The 18,821-nt window shown below is 47.3% G+C and overlaps 2 protein-coding genes across 2 annotated transcripts; one reads left to right on the forward strand and one right to left on the reverse strand.

The window, feature by feature from the left end:
* Positions 1 to 1,421: 1,421 nt before the first annotated feature.
* LOC132239736 (RNA polymerase II elongation factor ELL-like) lies at positions 1,422 to 3,720 on the reverse strand. Its single transcript, XM_059706501.1, has one exon. The coding sequence runs from the start codon at positions 3,381 to 3,383 to the stop codon at positions 1,557 to 1,559; it is 1,827 nt and encodes a 608-aa protein (XP_059562484.1). The 5' UTR covers positions 3,384 to 3,720; the 3' UTR covers positions 1,422 to 1,556.
* Positions 3,721 to 9,383: 5,663 nt separating this feature from the next.
* On the forward strand, positions 9,384 to 18,615 carry TYMS (thymidylate synthetase). The gene is made up of 7 exons (XM_059706511.1): positions 9,384 to 9,634; positions 13,214 to 13,287; positions 14,052 to 14,226; positions 15,384 to 15,485; positions 16,223 to 16,398; positions 16,876 to 16,947; positions 18,018 to 18,615. The coding sequence occupies exons 1-7, from the start codon at positions 9,433 to 9,435 to the stop codon at positions 18,153 to 18,155; spliced, it is 939 nt and encodes a 312-aa protein (XP_059562494.1). The 5' UTR covers positions 9,384 to 9,432; the 3' UTR covers positions 18,156 to 18,615.
* Positions 18,616 to 18,821: the final 206 nt, after the last annotated feature.

An 18,821-nucleotide genomic window follows, 5' to 3' on the forward strand; every position in this document is an offset into this window, starting at 1 on the left:
TCCAGGAAGCAAGTCTCTCCATTTGACGAGGGCGTTAGGTTTAGGTAGATCAGGGTTCCAATGTCTGTACATCGGGGAAACTCTAAGTCTTTGTGACGATGGGACAAGGAGCTTCTCTGGGTCCACTGTGGTGACGCACGTCATGCTCTGGTACCCAAATTGTCTGCACTGCTCCTTCTGGAAAGATACAAAACACAACCTCTTCCCCACATCATTACTAGATCTGGTAAAACTCTTGTCTGGTTTGTGTATCCTTCTACCAGGCTGAGTCAACAGAGGCTATTGTACAGGAGGCCTGATGCTTTTTGGCTGCTGTACAACCCTCTGCATTGTATTTTTTTTAAAAAAATTAGCATATAACATTATTCTCCCCCTTTTTTGTTTTTATAGAAAAGGTTTATATTGATGGAATTGCCAGTTTTCCTTTTCTTTTCTTTTTTTTAAAATATGTATTTTATTGATTTTTTTACAGAGAGGAAGGGAGAGAGATAGTCAGAAACATCGATGAGAGAGAAACATCGATCAGCTGCCTCCTGCACATCTCCTACTGGGGATGTGCCCGCAACCCAGGTACATGCCCTTGACCGGAACCGAACCTGGGACCCTTCAGTCCACAGGCCAATGCTCTATCCACTGAGCCAAACCAGTTTCGGCCAGTTTTTCTTTTTGTGTCAAGAGCTAACTTTGATGTGTTAAAACTAAGTAAAATGCATTTACTCAATCCAAAGCAGGCATTAAAAAGAAAAACCCCAAACGCTCTCTTGTTTCCATTTTAAGAGTAGGATTGGCGCTTTCCGCTATTACCTGAGTCCTGATCTATCACCCCAGGGAGAGCTTGCCAATCCTGCACTTTCCCAGGGTGGAAAGGCTGCAGTGGGGTTAAGGATAAGGCTCCTTGGGCCTACCTTCTCCCATGCCTTTACATTTACCTTTCCGGCACCTTTCCTTCCTCAGAAAAGCATGGACATACTTCTTGTATAAAACATTCCGCCTGACTGGGAGTAACCTTAACTCCTCTGCTAGCAAGCATATGTGTTAAAAGATCAATACGAAGTCTTTCTTCTTCTAGATTCAGTATGGCACATCTTCTCAATCTAAGTTCTGTACTATCCACCTCTTTACCCTACTTATCCTCTATAGGGGGGTCTGCAGCACCCTAGTGGAGTCCTATCCGTCCCGAGTGCAGGGGGGCCATACCTAGGAGTCCCTGTTCGGGCACCATCTGTTGGGGTCCAGCCCCAGCAGGTCCAGGGGTTCCCATAGGTGTGGACGGAGTCGGCGAAGAATGAATGGCACAGAGGCAGTGCTCAGGTGATCATCATAGCCAGGTTCTCTCTAGCCAGGTTCTGTAGCTATGATCTCCAGCCAGGTTCTCTCTCTCTCTCTCTCTCTCTCTCTCTCTCTCTCTCTCTCTCTTTTAACGTGTCTTCGTGTTTATTTTGTTAAATAAAAATTTCCCCCTTTTTCTTTAGCTCTCCCCACCCCCAAAGCCCCAGCTCCCTTGCCATCCAGAAGGGTCAATCCAGGGAGGGCAAGCTCCTGCCTTATGGCTGGGGCTAGGGCCAAGGCTGCAGCTGCCGTTGGTCATACTCAGCAACGAGCCTCTTGATGTGGGCCAGCTTGCTGTGCAGGTACTCACACCGGTGCTTCTCCTGGCTGTAGCTGGTCTTTTTGATTTGGCGGTATTCCTGTAAAATCTGCCCACAAGTAGTCTTGTACTCTTCGGAGCCCTGGGAGAGCTGCCGGAGCTGGGCGTCCAGCTGCTTGAACCGCCGTATGACCTGCTCAATGCGGGTGTGCAGGTCTCGGTACTCACTGTACTCGGCGTTGAAGTCATTCGTATAGCTCTGGCACTGCTCTGAGGAGGAGACAGTGGTATATTTTAGCAAGTAGTCTGGTGTCTCTGAAGTTGACGTGGGGACACTTGAGCTGTTGCAGGTCCCATTTAAACCCAGGTCGACGGGCGGGGCTCCAAGGGAGCCAGACACAAGTTCTGGCGGCCTGGCTCGATGCCTGTCCCCAGCTGCCCTATCCTTGTCCTTGTGCTTGTTGGACTTCTTCTTGTACTTGCCGCGAGACGAGCCACCGTGGGGCCTGCTGGGCTGGGCACAGTCCTTCAGCAGGGGAAGGCTAAGGCAGGAAGTGGGGGCTGGGGTGGCCATTTCCCCATGATCACAGTCCCCGCCACTGTGGCCCAGGTCATTGCTGACATCAGCCAGAGAGTCGTGTGCCCTCGGAGGATCCAGCCGTGGGGGTAGGTGGGCATCTGTGCCCGCCAGTGAGCCAAGGGTGGGCAGTAGGGCCTCCCGGCCATGGGGCACATTCAGCTTCCCATTGGCGGTGGGCTGAGCTCTCTGGGTGAGGTGTGATATCCTTGGTTTCTTGTTGGCCAGGGGGTCAATGAAACCAGGAGGCTGAGGACGTTTCTGGGGGGGTGAGACTGAGCTCCCATGCTCTCTTGGGGGGCTGGCGGCAGCAGGGTCTCCAGGGAGGCCACCTGCACTCTGTGGCTGGCACAGCTTTCTGATAAACATGCGCTTTAGCAGCTGCCGGTCCCCCTCTGAGTAGCCAGGCCAGTCCTTTTGCACATCCTTGTACACACAGTCCTTCAGTGTGCAAGAACCATCCTTGGTATTCATGTTGGCCACCTGTTGGAGGAGGCTGTCCAGTGTGTCCTTGTCTGCCTGCGCCAGGCCATCCTTCTGTAGCCGCAGCAACAGTTCAGCCTTCCGGTAGGGCCTCAGTGCCAGAAGATGTAGCACCCGGTCACGGAAAGGCCTCTGAGATACCCCAACGCCCCCGCTAACACCACTTTTCTTGATGACATTTGCCAGGTTGATGGGGGTCGCCCACTTCCGGGAGGGCACAGTATCCGTTGTCGCCCGTGGGGCTGGTTTCCTAAACTGAACCTTCTTGCCCAGGTAGCGGCCTCCGGGCTTGATGACGATGGCACCCCGACTCCGTGTCTCCTCCTCGGCTTGTGCCATGCTCTGCCGTGCCTTCTGGTAGGAGTCATCGGTGGCACACACTGTGATTTTGTCCTGGATGCTACCCAAGCAGTCCAGGTGTATATCCCCATGGCTGGAGTACTGCTGGATGCAGTCGAAACTGCCCTGGGGGCTGTCACCTCCGATGTTGGAGAGATAGAAGGAGAAGATCGAAGCCTCTGAGGGGCAGTCCGGCTGGGGGATGGAGATGTGCCCTTGGCTTCCTTGAAATCGAATTGATGGTCTCAGTGAGACAGAATCCTGGCTGGCGAGGTAGGTCTCAAAGGCTCTCAGGGCACTGTCGGTGAGCTTCACGTGAAACATGGACACCTTGCTGCTGTCGCTCACCTGCCCGCTCGACAGCCGGTAGCGCTGATCCTTCTTCAGTGCCGCCATCTTGCAACCATCCAGGTTCTCTCTTTATTCTCCTGTTACATCTGTATTTATATCAGTTGATTTTAATCCTATCCATTCTATTCCAAAGGTTAGGGCGTTTCTTATCTCCATTCCAAGGTTACTCTATTGTTCTATTAAGCTACAAGGAAGTAACTGAAGGAGATTATCCTAAATAAAAGATTATGTAGCTTAAGCGTGATTGTTCATAGTTAAAGTGATTAGTTACCCACCTGGCACTTAGTTAAGGGGTTTTATTCCCTCCCTAACTCCAGGGAAAAATCCTCACCTGGGGAAACAACCTTTCTCGGGGATGTGGTCCTGTTTAAAACACATAGAGTTGAGAAAGAAGATTGGGAGAGAACCAAGATGGCGGCATAGGTTAACGCCGGAGTTTGCTGCTTTGAACAACTACTTCAAAAGTGAAACCAAAAAACGGAAGGGACATCACCCAGAAGCACAGGAACGCTGGCTGAGTGGAAGTCCTACAACTAGGAGGAAAGAGAAACGCATACGGACACTCAGAGGAGGCGCAGTGCTGAAGTCAAATTCTGAGGTGCAGAGTGCGAGGAGCGGGCTGGCGGCGGAGGGCGCGGTTGGCGTTTTCAATCGGGAGGGAGTCGCAGACTCTGAGCTCCAGATCCGGGCGAGTCTTTAGGGACCCAGACTCAAACGGGAGAAGCGGGACTGTCTGGCTTCGGTCAGAGCGAGTGCAGCTTTCTCTCCGAGCTCTGCAGCGGGTGCTGGGACTCAGAGAGGCAGAGCCCCTGGGGACAGGACTGAGAGCCGCCATAACTGCTCTCTCCGGCCCACCCTGTTGATCCTGTGCGACCCGCCCTGCCCAAGCCCTGCACAGAGGCATTTGCCGGATAGCCTCAGACAAAGGCCAGATTAGCACCTCCCTAGAGGACAGAAGTTCTCTCACTGCTGACACAGCTGATTCTCATAGCCACTTGGCCTGGAGGTCAAACCCTCCCTGGAATTAGCTACAACAATCAAGATTTAACTATAAGACTGCGAACAAAGACCACTAGGGGGTGCACCAAGGAAGCATAACAAAATGCGGAGACAAAGAAACAGCACAAAATTGTCAATGGAAGATATAGAGTTCAGAACCACACTTTTAAGGTCTCTCAAGAACTGTTTAGAAGCTGCTGATAAACTTAATGAGATCTACACGAAAACTAATAAGACCCTCGATCTTATATTGGGGAACCAACTAGAAATTAAGCATACACGGACTGAAATAACGAATATTATACAGACGCCCGACAGCAGACCAGAGGAGCGCAAGAATCAAGTCAATGATTTGAAATGCGAGGAAGCAAAAAACATCCAACCGGAAAAGCAAAATGAAAAAAGAATCCAAAAATGCGAGCATAGTGTAAGGAGCCTCTGGGACAGCTTCAAGCATACCAACATCAGAATTATAGGGGTGCCAGAAGATGAGAGAGAGCAAGATATTGAAAACCTATTTGAAGAAATAATGACAGAAAATTCCCCCACCTGGTGAAAGAAATGGACTTATAGGTCCAAGAAGCGCGGAGAACCCCAAACAAAAGGAATCCAAAGAGGACCACACCAAGACACATCATAATTAAAATGCCAAGAGCAAAAGATAAAGAGAGAATCTTAAAAACAGCAAGAGAAAGAAACTCAGTTACCTACAAGGGAATACCCATACGACTGTCAGCTGATTTCTCAACAGAAACTTTGCAGGCCAGAAGGGAGTGGCAAGAAATATTCAAAGTGATGAATACCAAGAACCTACAACCAAGATTACTTTATCCAGCAAAGCTATCATTCAGAATTGAAGGTCAGATAAAGAGCTTCACAGATAAGGAAAAGCTAAAGGAGTTCATCACCACCAAACCAGGATTATATGAAATGCTGAAAGATATCCTTTAAGAAGAGGAAGAGGAAGAAAAAGGTAAAGATACAAATTATGAACAACAAATATGCATCTATCAACAAGTGAATCTAAGAATCAAGTGAATAAATAATCTGATGAACAGAATGAACTGTTGATTATAATAGAATCAGGGACATAGAAAGGGAATGGACTGACTATTCTTGGGGGGGAAAGGGGTGTGGGAGATGTGGGAAGAGACTGGACAAAAATCGTGCACCTCTGGATGAGGACAGTGGGTGGGGAGTGAGGGCGGAGGGTGGGGCGGGAACTGAGAGGAGGGGAGTTATGGGGGGGAAAAAAAGAGGAACAAATGTAATAATCTGAACAATAAAGATTTAATTAAAAAAAAATAAAAAATAAATAAAAATTAAAAAAGAAAAAAAAAATAAAACACATAGAGTTAAGAGGGGGAGCAAACATATGCCATATACGCCAGGTCCCTTGAAACATAAGCTGTGCAGATGTTTCTTCCCTGCAGAGACTGTGTCAAGCAGCAAGGGTGGACGGCTTCCGGCATAGGATAATAAAATATTAAAAACAATCTGCATGTCTGAAAACAAGAGAATGGTTAGGTAGGATATGGCTAAATACCTTCTAAATTAGTGGCACTAATAAAACCATATATATGGTAATACTCTCCTTTGGTAATATGACCAAACTTAAAGAATAATTAAATTTTAATTCTCAGTTATTATTCACAAGGGACCTTGTTAGGTCGCCACCAATGTATAATTAAGCTAGATATTACTGGATTTGTGCCTCTGTTGTTATGGAGCTGCCCTAACTGGTCAGTAAAGATGCAAATGAAGATGTACCTGTTCAGCTCCAACTGGACGGAGCAGGTATCAGCCCACTGGTTGAGATAGGATTCCAGGAACTCCTTTATAAAGGTTGGCCCAGATTTGCAGGAACACAGTGCAGGAGGCTGGCCTGTGGAGTCAGTGGCTTTTCCTGGATATGCAGTATGACTGAGAGGTCTCTAGGCTCTAATTAGGAATTTGGGCCCAATTACCCACAGGGAGTCCTTCTTGGCAGATATATTCCTTGTTGGGGGCAATACTACTCACAAGCAACAGAAGTTTAATGAGCACATACTGTGTGTATGTAGAGCACACAGAATAAATAGTTACACATCAGAGGCAGAGTCCATTATAGAAGTTCATCAAACCAGGGGACCTGTGAAGATCCCTTCAAATACCATAGTGTTAGTAAAAATATCCATACATTTGCGTTTTCTGTTATTTTGCTATGTGTTAATTTTTTCAAAAGCCAAGAGTGTTTACTATTACTCATGCTGGACTTTTATTCCAAGAAAAAATACATTCAGTCTATATGTAATTTATTAATGCTTTGATGATTGCTTTAAAAAAAAAAAAAAGGTAAGAAGATCTGATGCCTCCTCTACCCAGCAAGTAGAATCACCTCTTCAGCTGAGACCTGAAAATCCTGAAATACATAGAGTAGTACAACAAATGCAATTGCAGGAACATATGTCAGTTATATATTATGAAGTACTGTTAATTTTCTCAGGTTGAATGGCAGTTTAATAGTTACTCAGATTGTTACAATAAAAATTCCTTTTCAAAATATCAATGGTACATATTCTATGGTACATTAATAGTTATTTAAATATATTTATATAGTAAACATGAAATCATCGAGGTGTCTGTGTTCCATTATTTGTACTAGTATTCATATCCCACTTTCTAGTTAACAAGATTTGTTTAATTTGCTTTTGATTTTAATGTATAACAATTAACTTTTTGGAAAAAATCTATAATTCATGCTTTTGTTTAGAAAAGACCTATAGCTTCCACAGAGGCTTTTTTTGTGTGTGTGGTAAAACATACGTAACAAAATTTAATATTTTAACCACTTTTAAGTGTACAGTTCAGTGGCATTAAGTATATTCACAGTGCTGTACAGCCATTACCACCATCCATCTCCACTTTTTCATCTTCCCAAACTGAAACTCTATACCCATTAAAGAATAACTCCCCAGCCCTTCTCCCTTCTCCCAGCCCTTGGCAACCACCAGTCAGGTTTTCTGACTGAGCATGTCTCTTCCCAAAAGAATGCCTACCCATCTGGAGACAGCCCACTGCCACCAACCTTATCCAAACAGTACAGCCCAACACAGGAAGGCCCTCATTCCCAAAGGGGATACGGGTGACTTTTTAAAACTATTATGTGGGTGGGGTGAGGAATGTGCCGGGGGAGGGGTACAATGAATCCCCATTGACCTAGGAAAGGGCAATCTAGTATTGTGATGGGTTCAATAGATGGGAAACTGCTGTCCTGTCACCCAGTGCATTTCAGTGTACGGTGGTCTGTGAGCGCTGATACAATCCAACAGCAAAACATGGGCTTTCCAACATGAGGCTTGTGAAATGTTCCCTAAAAACACTTCCTTATTCTGTACTTAGGGATTTTTGCTTGTTTGTTTGTGTGCTTTTCTCTCCCCAATGAACCTAAATGACAGGTATTTTGCAAATTGTCTTTGGGATTGGGTTTCGGTTGAATAGGTTTTGTGCCACATAAGGCACGCATTGTTTTTTGCTGAACAGTTTAGTCAGAGCTGCAGTTGAAAGACATTTATTTCCTCCTCCCAGAATGTTTTCCTGTTACAAAAATGTTAACCTTGAGTTTGAGAGGTGCATGTTAGCAGAAAGAATCCAGAAACTTCTAAGACAGCATAGGGGTAACACTCTCTGCACTCCATCATGACTGAAAGAACTCCATCTTAGAGGCCTATGACTGCTTGCTTTCAATAACATTTTGTAGTTAAAATTAACCTGACCACATTGTTAAAGGATGCAGCATCTTTCTTTTTTTTAAAATATATTTTATTGATTTTTCACAGAGAGGAAGGGAGAGAGATAGAGAGAGCTAGAAACATCGATGAGAGAGAAACATCGATCAGCTGCCCCTTGCACATCCCCCACCGGGGATGTGCCCGCAACCCAGGCACATGCCCTTGACCGGAATCAAACCCGGGACCTCTCAGTCCGCAGGCTGACGCTCTATCCCCCGAGCCAAACTGGTTTCGGCTGCAGCATCTTTCTTAACATCATGTTCTGCAAAATAGTATTTTTGTCAATCAAAGGCTATCTGGAATGTTTATGCAAGCATTATTTACAGGCCCTCTGGGTGTAAATATTTTTACTGGCCGTAGAAAATACCTTGTGACTGCCCCGTGACGATCATGGGACAACTTGAATGGCAAGAAACAGTGTCTAATCTTTTTCAGACAGAGGCCACATCTTACTCTTCATAACCCCAGACCTAGCAACCAATTACTGAGCATCTACTATGGGCTCAATAAACACTGACTCACAAGACTGCTTGTCGTGTGTACAGGACGTGTATTAGCACGCTTTAAACTCGTTATCAAATAGTTCCCACCCACCAGTGTTTGTATTATGAACATTTCAGTAAAACTGACATTTTTGGTATTAAAAACTTGAAAACGTCTGGTTGTCATTAATCACGTTGAACAGCTGCCTCCTGCCACTTGCCCAGCCAGGCTGCCTGCCAGCACTGAGGATGTGGAGGAAACGGCAATGGAAATCACCTGTTAGCATGCCCCCTCGGTTGTAAGAAAACAGCTCAAACAACAGGGTTTTATTAGTTTGTAGATTTCACCGGTAGGTGGAGACTGTTCCAAGCTCCCCTTCATCAGTGCATGACCTGGTCGACCCCGGAACTTTCCCACTCGAGGGGCCTTTCTCAGCCAATGCACCCAGGATATAAGCTTTAGGATGCTTCCTAGGCCTAAGGTTCCTACCATTCAAAACGGGCTAAATGCGACCGCTGCGGGAGGCTCGAGCGTTCCGACCCCGCCGGCCCGCCTGCGGCTGTGCGCGCTCCGCGGACGCTAGGAGGCGGGAGACCGCCCGGCCCGCCCGCGGCTGTGCGCGCTCCGCGGACCCCAGGAGGCGGGAGACCGCGCGGCCCGCCTGCGGCTGTGCGCGCTCCGCGGACGCCAGGAGGGGGGAGACCCCGCGGCTCGGGGTTGGCCGGGACCTCAGCCACCAGGAAGAGGCGGAGTCGACCGCGCAGAGGCAGTGGGAAAAGAAGCGCCTGCAGGAGGTCTAGCCGCCTTACCAGCCGTCCCCAACCCACAGCTGCGCCCGCACCATGCCCGCCGCCGGCTCCGAGCTGCCCCTGCCCCCGCCGCCGCCCGCCGCGCTGGAGCGGGGCGCCAAGCCGCGGCCGCATGGGGAGCTGCAGTACCTGGGGCAGATCGAGCACATTCTCAGCTCTGGCTTCCGCAAGGACGACCGCACCGGCACCGGCACCCTGTCGGTGTTCGGCATGCAGGCGCGCTACAGCCTGAGAGGTGACCGCGGGCGGGCGCCGGGGGCTCGGGGCTGCGGCCGGGAGGGCGCTCGGAGGGGCGGGCCCCGCGGGGCAGTGCGGACCCCAGTCCCGGGAGACGGAGAGGTGTCCCGAGTCCCCTTGGTCAGACGCGACACTGGGGCTTGGGTTCCAGGGCACATGTGCGTGGGGTCGCAGGACGGGCGGGACGGCGCCGGGGAGTAAAGCCCCGGAGGCCTCTGGCTCCAAGGCCGGGTGCTTGACGCCTCGCCATGTGGTCTCCCCCAAAGTGGGCCGGACCCAGGAGTTTTGCCCCGAACCGAGTGGGAGAGGGTCTGCCCGAGTTTGGCCCGCGGCTGGGCCAGGCTTCCCACTGGGCGCCACTCCCCTCCCCGTACGGACCGTTGCGCTTCGCAAAGTTTTTCAAAATTGGAGCCAAAATGTTGTGGGCGGGGCAACGACGGCGGGAAGAGAGTGAACGTATGGCTCCTGGCAGTGTTCCCACCCGGACCCGCGCACCAGCATTCTCTGCTCTTACTAGTGAACCTTGAAACGAACTCGATGGTCCAAGTAGAAGTTCCTATTCGTCTTTGAAAGAGGATGGTTCCTGGGGAAAAGTGTCTCTTGTTGGCTTTCGGGAGACAAAGGGTGGGGGTGGGCGCAGGACTCGTCTCCCCGACACTGGTGTGGAGGGTGGTTTTAAGGGGGAGACCCGCTGTGGGCCATGCAAATCCACAGTGGTCACGTGTGAAACTCTGCACCCCACACCCGTCTGCAAACTGGAAAATTCCCGTTTGCAGTGGAAAATATCTGCCCTGCCTCGGACAGCTTTGAGAGTTTGGTTGAGCGGAGGGATCCTGCAGCTCCACGAGCAGTGAACTCCAATGAGCCGCAGACCTAGTTTCTGCTCCAGCTCTTCTTACACTTGGGGCAAGTTGCTTACTTCACCTCTCAGGTCTTCAACTTCCCCATGCACTTGAAATGGAGGAAATAATGATAACAGTAGGTGCTTGAAAAATGTATCCTTGTTACATGAATATCAACTACACAACTGAATAGAGATAAGCTTTACATTTGTATTTTTCTAATTTTTTTTTAATTAAATCTTTATTGTTCAGATTATTACATTTGTTCCTCTTTTTCCCCCCCATAACTCCCCTCCTCCCAGTTCCCGCCCCACCCTCCGCCCTCACTCCCCACCCACTGTCCTCATCCATAGGTGCACGATTTTTGTCCAGTCTCTTCCCGCATCTCCCACACCCCTTTCCCCCCCAAGAATAGTCAGTCCATTCCCTTTCTATGTCCCTCCTTCTATTATGATCACCAGATTATTTATTCACTTGATTCTTAGATTCACTTGTTAATAGATGCATATTTGTTGTTCATAATTTGTATCTTTACCTTTTTCTTCTTCCTCTTCTTAAAGGATACCTTTCAGCATTTCATATAATACTGGTTTGGTGGTGATGAACTCCTTTAGCTTTTCCTTATCTGTGAAGCTCTTTATCTGACCTTCCGTTCTGAATGATAGCTTTGCTGGATAAAGTAATCTTGGTTGTAGGTTCTTGGTATTCATCACTTTGAATATTTCTTGCCATTCCCTTCTGGCCTGCAAAGTTTCTGTTGAGAAATCAGCTGACAGTCGTATGGGTATTCCCTTGTAGGTAACTGAGTTTCTTTCTCTTGCTGCTTTTAAGATTCTCTCTTTGTCTTTTGCTTTTGGCATTTTAATTATGATGTGTCTTGGTGTGGTCCTCTTTGGATTCCTCTTGTTTGGGGTTCTCTGCGCTTCCTGGACCTGTAAGTCTATTTCTTTCACCAGGAAGGGGAAGTTTTCTGTCATTATTTCTTCAAATAGGTTTTCAATATCTTGCTCTCTCTCATCTTCTGGCACTCCTATAATTCTGATGTTGGTAAGCTTGAAGCTGTCCCAGAGGCTCCTTACACTATTTTCGTATTCTTTTTTCATTTTGCTTTTCTGGTTGGGTGTTTTTTGCTTCTTCACATTTCGAATCTTTGACTTGATTCTTGCGCTCCTCTGGTCTGCTGTTGGGTGTCTGTATAACATTCTTTATTTCAGGCAGTGTATGCTTAATTTCTAGTTGGTTCTTTATCACAACATCGAGGGTCTCATTAGATTTCTTGAGGATCTCACTACATTTATCGACAGTTTCTAGAAAATTATTGAAAGGCCTTAAAATTGCGGTTTTTAGCTCTATATCCTCCATTTCTGTCATGTTTCTTTGTCTCCGCAGTTTTTATGCTTTCTTGGTGCACCCCCTAGTGGTCTTTGTGCGCAGTCTTGTTGTAGTTAAGCCTTGATTGTTGTCAGCAATACTGGGGGTGATTTTACCTCCAGGCCAACTGGCTATGAGAGTCAGCTGTGTCTGCAGTGGGAGAACTTCTGTGCTGGATCTCTAGGGCAGTGCTAATCTAGCGTTTGCCTGAGGCTATCCGGCAAATGGCTCTGCGCAGGGCTTGGGCAGGGCGGGTCCCCGGGGATCTACAGGGCGGGCCGGAGCGAGCAGTTATGGCTGCTCTCAGTTCCGTCCCTAGGGGCTCTGTCTCACAGAGTCCCAGCAACCACTGCAAACCTCGGAGAGAAAGCTGCCTTCGAGTTCCGACCAAAGCCAGACAGTCCCGCTTCTCCCGTTTGAGTCTGGGTCCCTAGAGACTCACCCGGATCTGCAGCTTAGAGTCTGAGACTCCCTCCCGATTGAAAACAACAACCGCGCCCTCCGCCGCCAGCCCGCTCCGCGCACACTCCGCACCTGAGTATTTCACTTCAGCACTGAGCCTCCTCTGAGTCTGGGTATGATATTCTCTTTCCTCCTAGTGGTAGAATTTCCACTCAGCCAGCCTTCCTGTGGTTCTGGATGATGTCCGTTCCGTCTTTTAGTTATATTTTTGATTGGTTGTTCGAGGCAGCAATCTCCGGCGTTAACCTATGCCGCCATCTTGGTTTCTCCTCTATTTTTCTATTTCTTGATGCAAACTTCTATATTCCCTCCTGGGGACTGTAGAGTGGAGATCATACCAGGTGCCTTAAGGAGGGTTGGAGATGAAATAGGATCATGTATATAAAGTGTTTAAACATTACCATTTTGGGTACACTTAAAACCTTGAGGTTGATTTGCTTTGCAAACCTCTAAAAAAAACGACTCTTCAGTATTGGCCAGAGTGATATCTACTTTCTGTGGGTCCTGAACAAGCTTTCCTCAGCAGGTTAATCATGGAATAGTCCTGGGAGCCTTCAGCTCTGTCCTGTTGTCTTCACTAACGGTGCAGATGGTTGCCCTTTCCCTGTCCCCACAGCATCCCGGTCTGGCTCCTGCCCCGGCTGCCCCTGCCCCAGCTCACTGTGTGGAACTGCTGTGTCTGGTGGATGCAGGGCTCAGGAGGGTGGTCTCCGTCTGAATTGTGTGACTTGCACTGCACCCTGGGAGCTCCACCCTGATCCCGGGCGCCCACTCGGCCAGGAGTCACAGTTTTCCAGGTCACTCCAGGGCCTAATGTCCTGGGGTAGTTTTCTTCCATAGAGAAAGTTGGATGGCATGTGCTCTTTTCCCATCTTGAAATTATAAGGCAAACTGTTTTTCAGATGAGTTTCCTCTGCTGACAACCAAGCGTGTGTTCTGGAAGGGTGTCCTGGAGGAGTTGCTGTGGTTCATCAAGGTAAAGAAGGGAAGTGAGAGGGTAGGCGCAGAGCCAAGGTTGTGTGGCACCGTAGCCTTGCTTGTAACCATTCTGGCACATCAGGCCTGAAGACAGCACAGACCAGTGGAGGTCTGTCCTTGACCTGGATGCACACTCAGGATCCAGGCTAGGATGACGAGGGCCAAATCTAGTAAGACAAAGTATCAGAGAAATAAACATAAGGCTTGTACTTGGCAAAAACCAACCAACCACACCTTAACTGTGCGAGTATAAATTGGGGTAAACAGAACTTGAGAGTGGCACGTTTAAGATATGTGACAGATCCACTTGCTAGAAAAGCTAGTGCTGATGAGGCCAATCAGTAGAAATATTCTGTACACCAGATCGAAGGTGCTCCCAACAGATTGCAGGTGAGGCGCTACACTCATTCGGGGTATCACACTTTGACACAGAACACGTTTGGTGAAGAAACACAAAACTGCTAGATGGGGTAGGAATATCATCAAAGGACTTGGATGTGTTCAGTCTAGGAAATTTAGTTAAGGGGAACAGGGAAAAAAAAAAAAAGATTCGAGAGGGTGGTTCCAGAGGAGGATCAGACTGACCGGCAGGCCCTTCAAAGTTTGGGCTGGGCCCAGCCTGCTTAAAGGTGGGACGGGCTGTGCAGGGACAGTAGAGGGCCCATTGCCAGCGTGGTGGGGGCTCTTAGAGGATGAGTCCCGATGGCTCTGAAGGTTCCTGGGTGAGTGAATTCACCTGCTCTGCTCTCCCCTCTCTTCCAGGGATCCACCAATGCTAAAGAACTGTCGTCCAAGGGAGTGAGAATCTGGGACGCCAATGGGTCCCGTGACTTCCTGGACAGCCTGGGATTCTCCAGCAGAAAAGAAGGAGATTTAGGCCCCGTTTATGGCTTTCAGTGGAGGCATTTTGGGGCAGACTACAAAGATATGGATTCAGGTGAGGAGACAGTGCTGCCTCGGATCCCTGAGCGCGTCGTCGCTCCACAGTTTCATATGAAGTGTTGGGGATAAGCCAGGGTCTGGGGGGCTGATGCGTAACTGACCTTGTGGGAGGCTGTTTCGGGTTCAGGAGCGGCAACCACACCTCGTGAAGGTCAGACACACTCCCAGTGATTAGCATTATTGGGTGCTTGGCACTTCCTGTACCTTGTTTCCTTAGCAAATAGTGGCCCAGTTGGTCACTGTGTTGGGAGGTAAGGTAGGAAGCTCATCTGGGGCGCTGACCTCCCAGAGCTGGCCTTGCAGAGGCTTTGGTTTCCCTTTCTTTTCATCACATTGCAAGTGGCCCTGACGGGATAGCTCATATCCCGAGTCACCTCTCCTCCCCATCCTGCTGGGTGGAGAAAGAGGAAACATCTCACTCCTGGAGTCCACCTTCCTCTGTCACGTGGTGGCACTACTTACCGAGTCCAGCCCTGGTCCTTTGCCCCTCTGGCCCACTTATCTTTAGGTCAGAGGTTATAAAAGCAAATGTGTCCTTCAGTGTGTGTGCGTGTACACAGGCGTGTGTGCAGGAAGTAACAGTTTGCTAGCTGGGCAGAGACCCCCAATCTGGAGAGCATGAGTCTCATCTAAAGGGGGCAGTGACAGCTCATCTCCCGCCAGTTAGAGAGATGTGGGCCTGATATTGTCAGAATTCTTCAATAAAAACCTAAAGTCTGTATTTTATGTGCAATCTTGAGATCTTTTGAATGCTGGCACCTTCATTAAGTTTTAAAGTGCTGTGTAGACCTGGAATAGGCACATTCACAGAGATAGAATGGTGGTTGCCAGGGGCTAAGGAGAGCAGGGAGTGGAGTGTTGAAATTGGGGGGCGGGAGGGGGAGGAAGTAACATGACCAACCAAATACTTAAAGGATTTTTACCTAGAAAAGAAAATAGACTTTGTTATGGCTCCAGAGGATAAACCTAGGAGCCTAAACCAGGCCTTGAACTCAACATAACCTGAGAAATTTACCAAGGGCATTTGGATTTCTTGAAACCATGAGCCAGGGCTGGGCTGCAGAAGGACAGTATGACAGATGACCTGTGAGGCCATCTCGCCAGATGATGCAATTACCATGTGCACATCTTCTCTTTTCAATGATTCTACAGATTATTCCCATCAAGGAGTAGACCAGCTGCAAAAGGTGATTGACACCATCAAAACCAACCCTGACGACAGAAGAATCATCCTGTGTGCCTGGAACCCAAAAGGTGAAAGCATCTCCGCCGTCCTCTCCTGTCCTAACTGCGGGCAGCATCAGGGGAAGCGGTGTCGCCTTGTTCCGGGGCCCCCAGCGGGAGGCAGGCCCTCGGCAAGTCACAGTTGGCCTCATTTTCACCTTCAGAGGATGGAATTGGATCCAGATCACCTTAATTTGTATATTTATACTTATTCTTACTTAAAAAAAAGGTTTTAAATGGCCTGTAAAAATACATGTAAGATTTTAACATTTTAAATTGGGGCAGAAATTGCCGTTCCCTCCTACCTTGATATTATTAATATTTGTACCAACAGTATTATAAAATTAGTCTTTACCAATGTGTAATGAAGACCCAGGGCGGAATATTTACATTTATAATAGAGACTTGGAACACGGGAGGGTGTGTCTGAGACGCCAGTCTCCTGTGGTCCCTACAAATGAACTCATTCTTTCTGTGAAGGTAGCACAAGTAATTTCAGCTCGTATGGGAGAGCATTGCTTCTCCCATTGTAAATGTACATCGCAGGAGGCCTGTTAATGGACAGGTCTCTGTCGGGTTTGTGCCATCCCTGTGATTGGAATGGTCTGCTTCTGCCGTGAGGGGCAGGTGTGGGTCATGGGGGTCACATGGCCTCCGACTTAGGAGTTGGCTTGTGTTTCGCTCCTGTTTTACTTTACCTATAGTTGTGTTCTTTAACCCTCCCACCCCCCTTTCCCCGCTTATATTCCTCTGTGCTGGCTCCTCAGATCTTCCTTCAATGGCCCTGCCTCCATGCCATGCCCTCTGCCAGTTCTACGTGGTGAACGGTGAGCTGTCCTGCCAGCTGTACCAGAGGTCAGCAGACATGGGGCTAGGTGTGCCCTTCAACATCGCCAGCTACGCCCTGCTCACCTACATGATCGCACACATCACCGGCCTGAAGGTGGGCTGCTCTTAGGAAGGAGCAATTGTTGCTGGCTTAAAGAGCTGAACTCTTAGGTTCTTTAACATGAAAAAAACTAATTGCACAGAATTCTCAATTAAATAAGAAATGAACTGACTCAACTGTGAACTTAAAACATATATAAATAGAAAATCAACTAGAGAAAAAACTTTTTTTAAAAGAAACCAACAAAAACCGAGGAAAAAAGCAAAATGAAAAATAGGTAGGAAAAAAAAAATGAACTGGCTCATTTTGTAACTCTCCCTGGAACTTTCCCATCCTTGTGGTCTGTATGAATAAGTTTATATAGGTTGTTTATAATATAAGGTAACTTTTCTTAAAAGCAACACTGGTTATCTTTATGTTCTGAAAAGCTCTGCCATATCTGCACAGTCTGCATAATGTGTTTTTAAGGGATGTGTTGAAGGGGGATTAAAACTAAACCACTTCCTGTTTTGCTTCCTTCTATGCACTCAGCCAGGTGACTTCGTGCACACGTTGGGAGATGCACACATCTACTTGAATCATATTGAGCCGCTGAAAATGCAGGTAAGGATTCCATCTGTTGCACTTTGAAGGCTGGTCCCTCCTCTTGCTAAAAGGTTGGTTTGTAGAACATCCCTATTATAATAGGCATTCTTCCCGGTGCTGTGACAGATAAGGTGACCGGTTCTGACTGCAGAGCTTGGATGGTGGGCAGGTGGGTGGAGACAAAGAAGACACACGCCTCAGCTACCACAGGTGTGACAGGGGCTGTGGGGGACTAAGCCACCTGCAGACCAGAGAATTTGGGACCTTCCCAGAGGTAGCATTTCAATATTTTCCCTTAAGTTTATCCTAAATACAGTACTTAGGCCTGAACTTTCAAAAAGAGGTTCAAGTCCATAAATTATAGCAGCCAAAAGATGATTGGAAAATGGCAATAAAAAATATGAGTGTCTGCATGAGCCCCAAGAATAAAAATGTCAACCCCCAAACCTTTAGGCCCTTCCAGATTAGATCCAGGTTTTGAAAGTTTCTCCTTGGAGGAAATGTGTCTGCGTTGACTTAGAGGGTGGCTTCAAGGCTTATCCAGATGCTTCTCTAGCTCCCTGCTCCTGTCATGCTGGCCAGAATAAAGTGAGGTCATGACCTTTGTCACAACCTCATCGGCGCAGTTCATCTCAGGAATCCGGCTTGCATCCCTTTCTGTTCATTGTCAACAGATGTCATCTTTCCTTGCCCTTTCTGCCAGGGGTAGTTGGGATAGGAATTGTGGGATTCAGGTAACCATTTTTGAGTGCCTACTATGAGTTACAGATACAACAGTAAGAGACTGTGTCCAGTCCTTGATAAATTTACCAGGAGCAAGCAATCATAAGAACTTACACTTGGGGAGCCACCAGGCTCCTGACACCAAATGATTCCACAAAATACCCTCTGCTTTCCGTGTATGTGACAGAAATAGTTATGTTCCAACAGGATTGCATAACCAGGGAAAAGGTATCCACAGTATCACTGAGCCCCTGTAAAGTAATACTTGCTGATAAAATACTGTGTGCTTATCTCATGAAGGGGTGTGGGGAGCAGAATTAAAGCAGTAGTACAGATATAGCAAAATAATGGTCTGCTGTTTGTAGCTTCAGCGAGAACCAAGGCCTTTCCCGAAGCTCAAAATCCTTCGAAAAGTTGAGACAATCGATGACTTCAAGACTGAAGACTTTCAGATTGAGGGGTACAATCCTCATCCGACTATTAAAATGGAAATGGCCGTTTAAAGTGCTTTTAAAGGAGTTGTTTGAAGAATACTGCCTTTAAGGGTTGGAAAGGATGCTTAGGTGAAAATTCTTTTTTGTTCTAAAGAAAGAAGGAAGTAGGTCAAAAATCAGTTGGTAACTGCCAGTTATTACTCATTAACTTAAGACTGTTACCACTGGCAAATATAGCTGTGCCAACTCTCTTAGTAATAAAAGGCCTTAACTGAATGAGGATGTATGAAAATGCTGAGATGATGAATAAAGTGAAGACAGTAAAAACGTATATACTTTAAAAATATGTACATGCATTTCACTTCCACATTTGTATGGTTAATGATTTCAAGAATTGTAAGTTATTCCTTCACATTTGAGCAAGCTGAATACTAACAGCAGTCATGATAATGTGTGGTTGGTGTGGTTATGAATATTTAAAGTTGTTTATTTTATATATTGTTATAATAAAGGAGAGTTCTGCATTCAACTGGGTTTTCTTCTTTCTCTATTGCCATTCTGCACAGTTCCTGTCTAACTAAACATGCTATATTCTTGTTTGGATGCTACTGAGGTTAGAATATATTTTAGAAATGCTGACTAAACTATTAAATTTTTCTATGATTTATCTAATTCTAGCTGCATTTTATCATTAAAATTATTTAGGATAGCCCTGTCTGGTATGGCTCGGTTGAG

The sequence above is a fragment of the Myotis daubentonii genome, chromosome 8 (assembly GCF_963259705.1).
Source record: "Myotis daubentonii chromosome 8, mMyoDau2.1, whole genome shotgun sequence".
NCBI lineage: Eukaryota > Metazoa > Chordata > Mammalia > Chiroptera > Vespertilionidae > Myotis > Myotis daubentonii.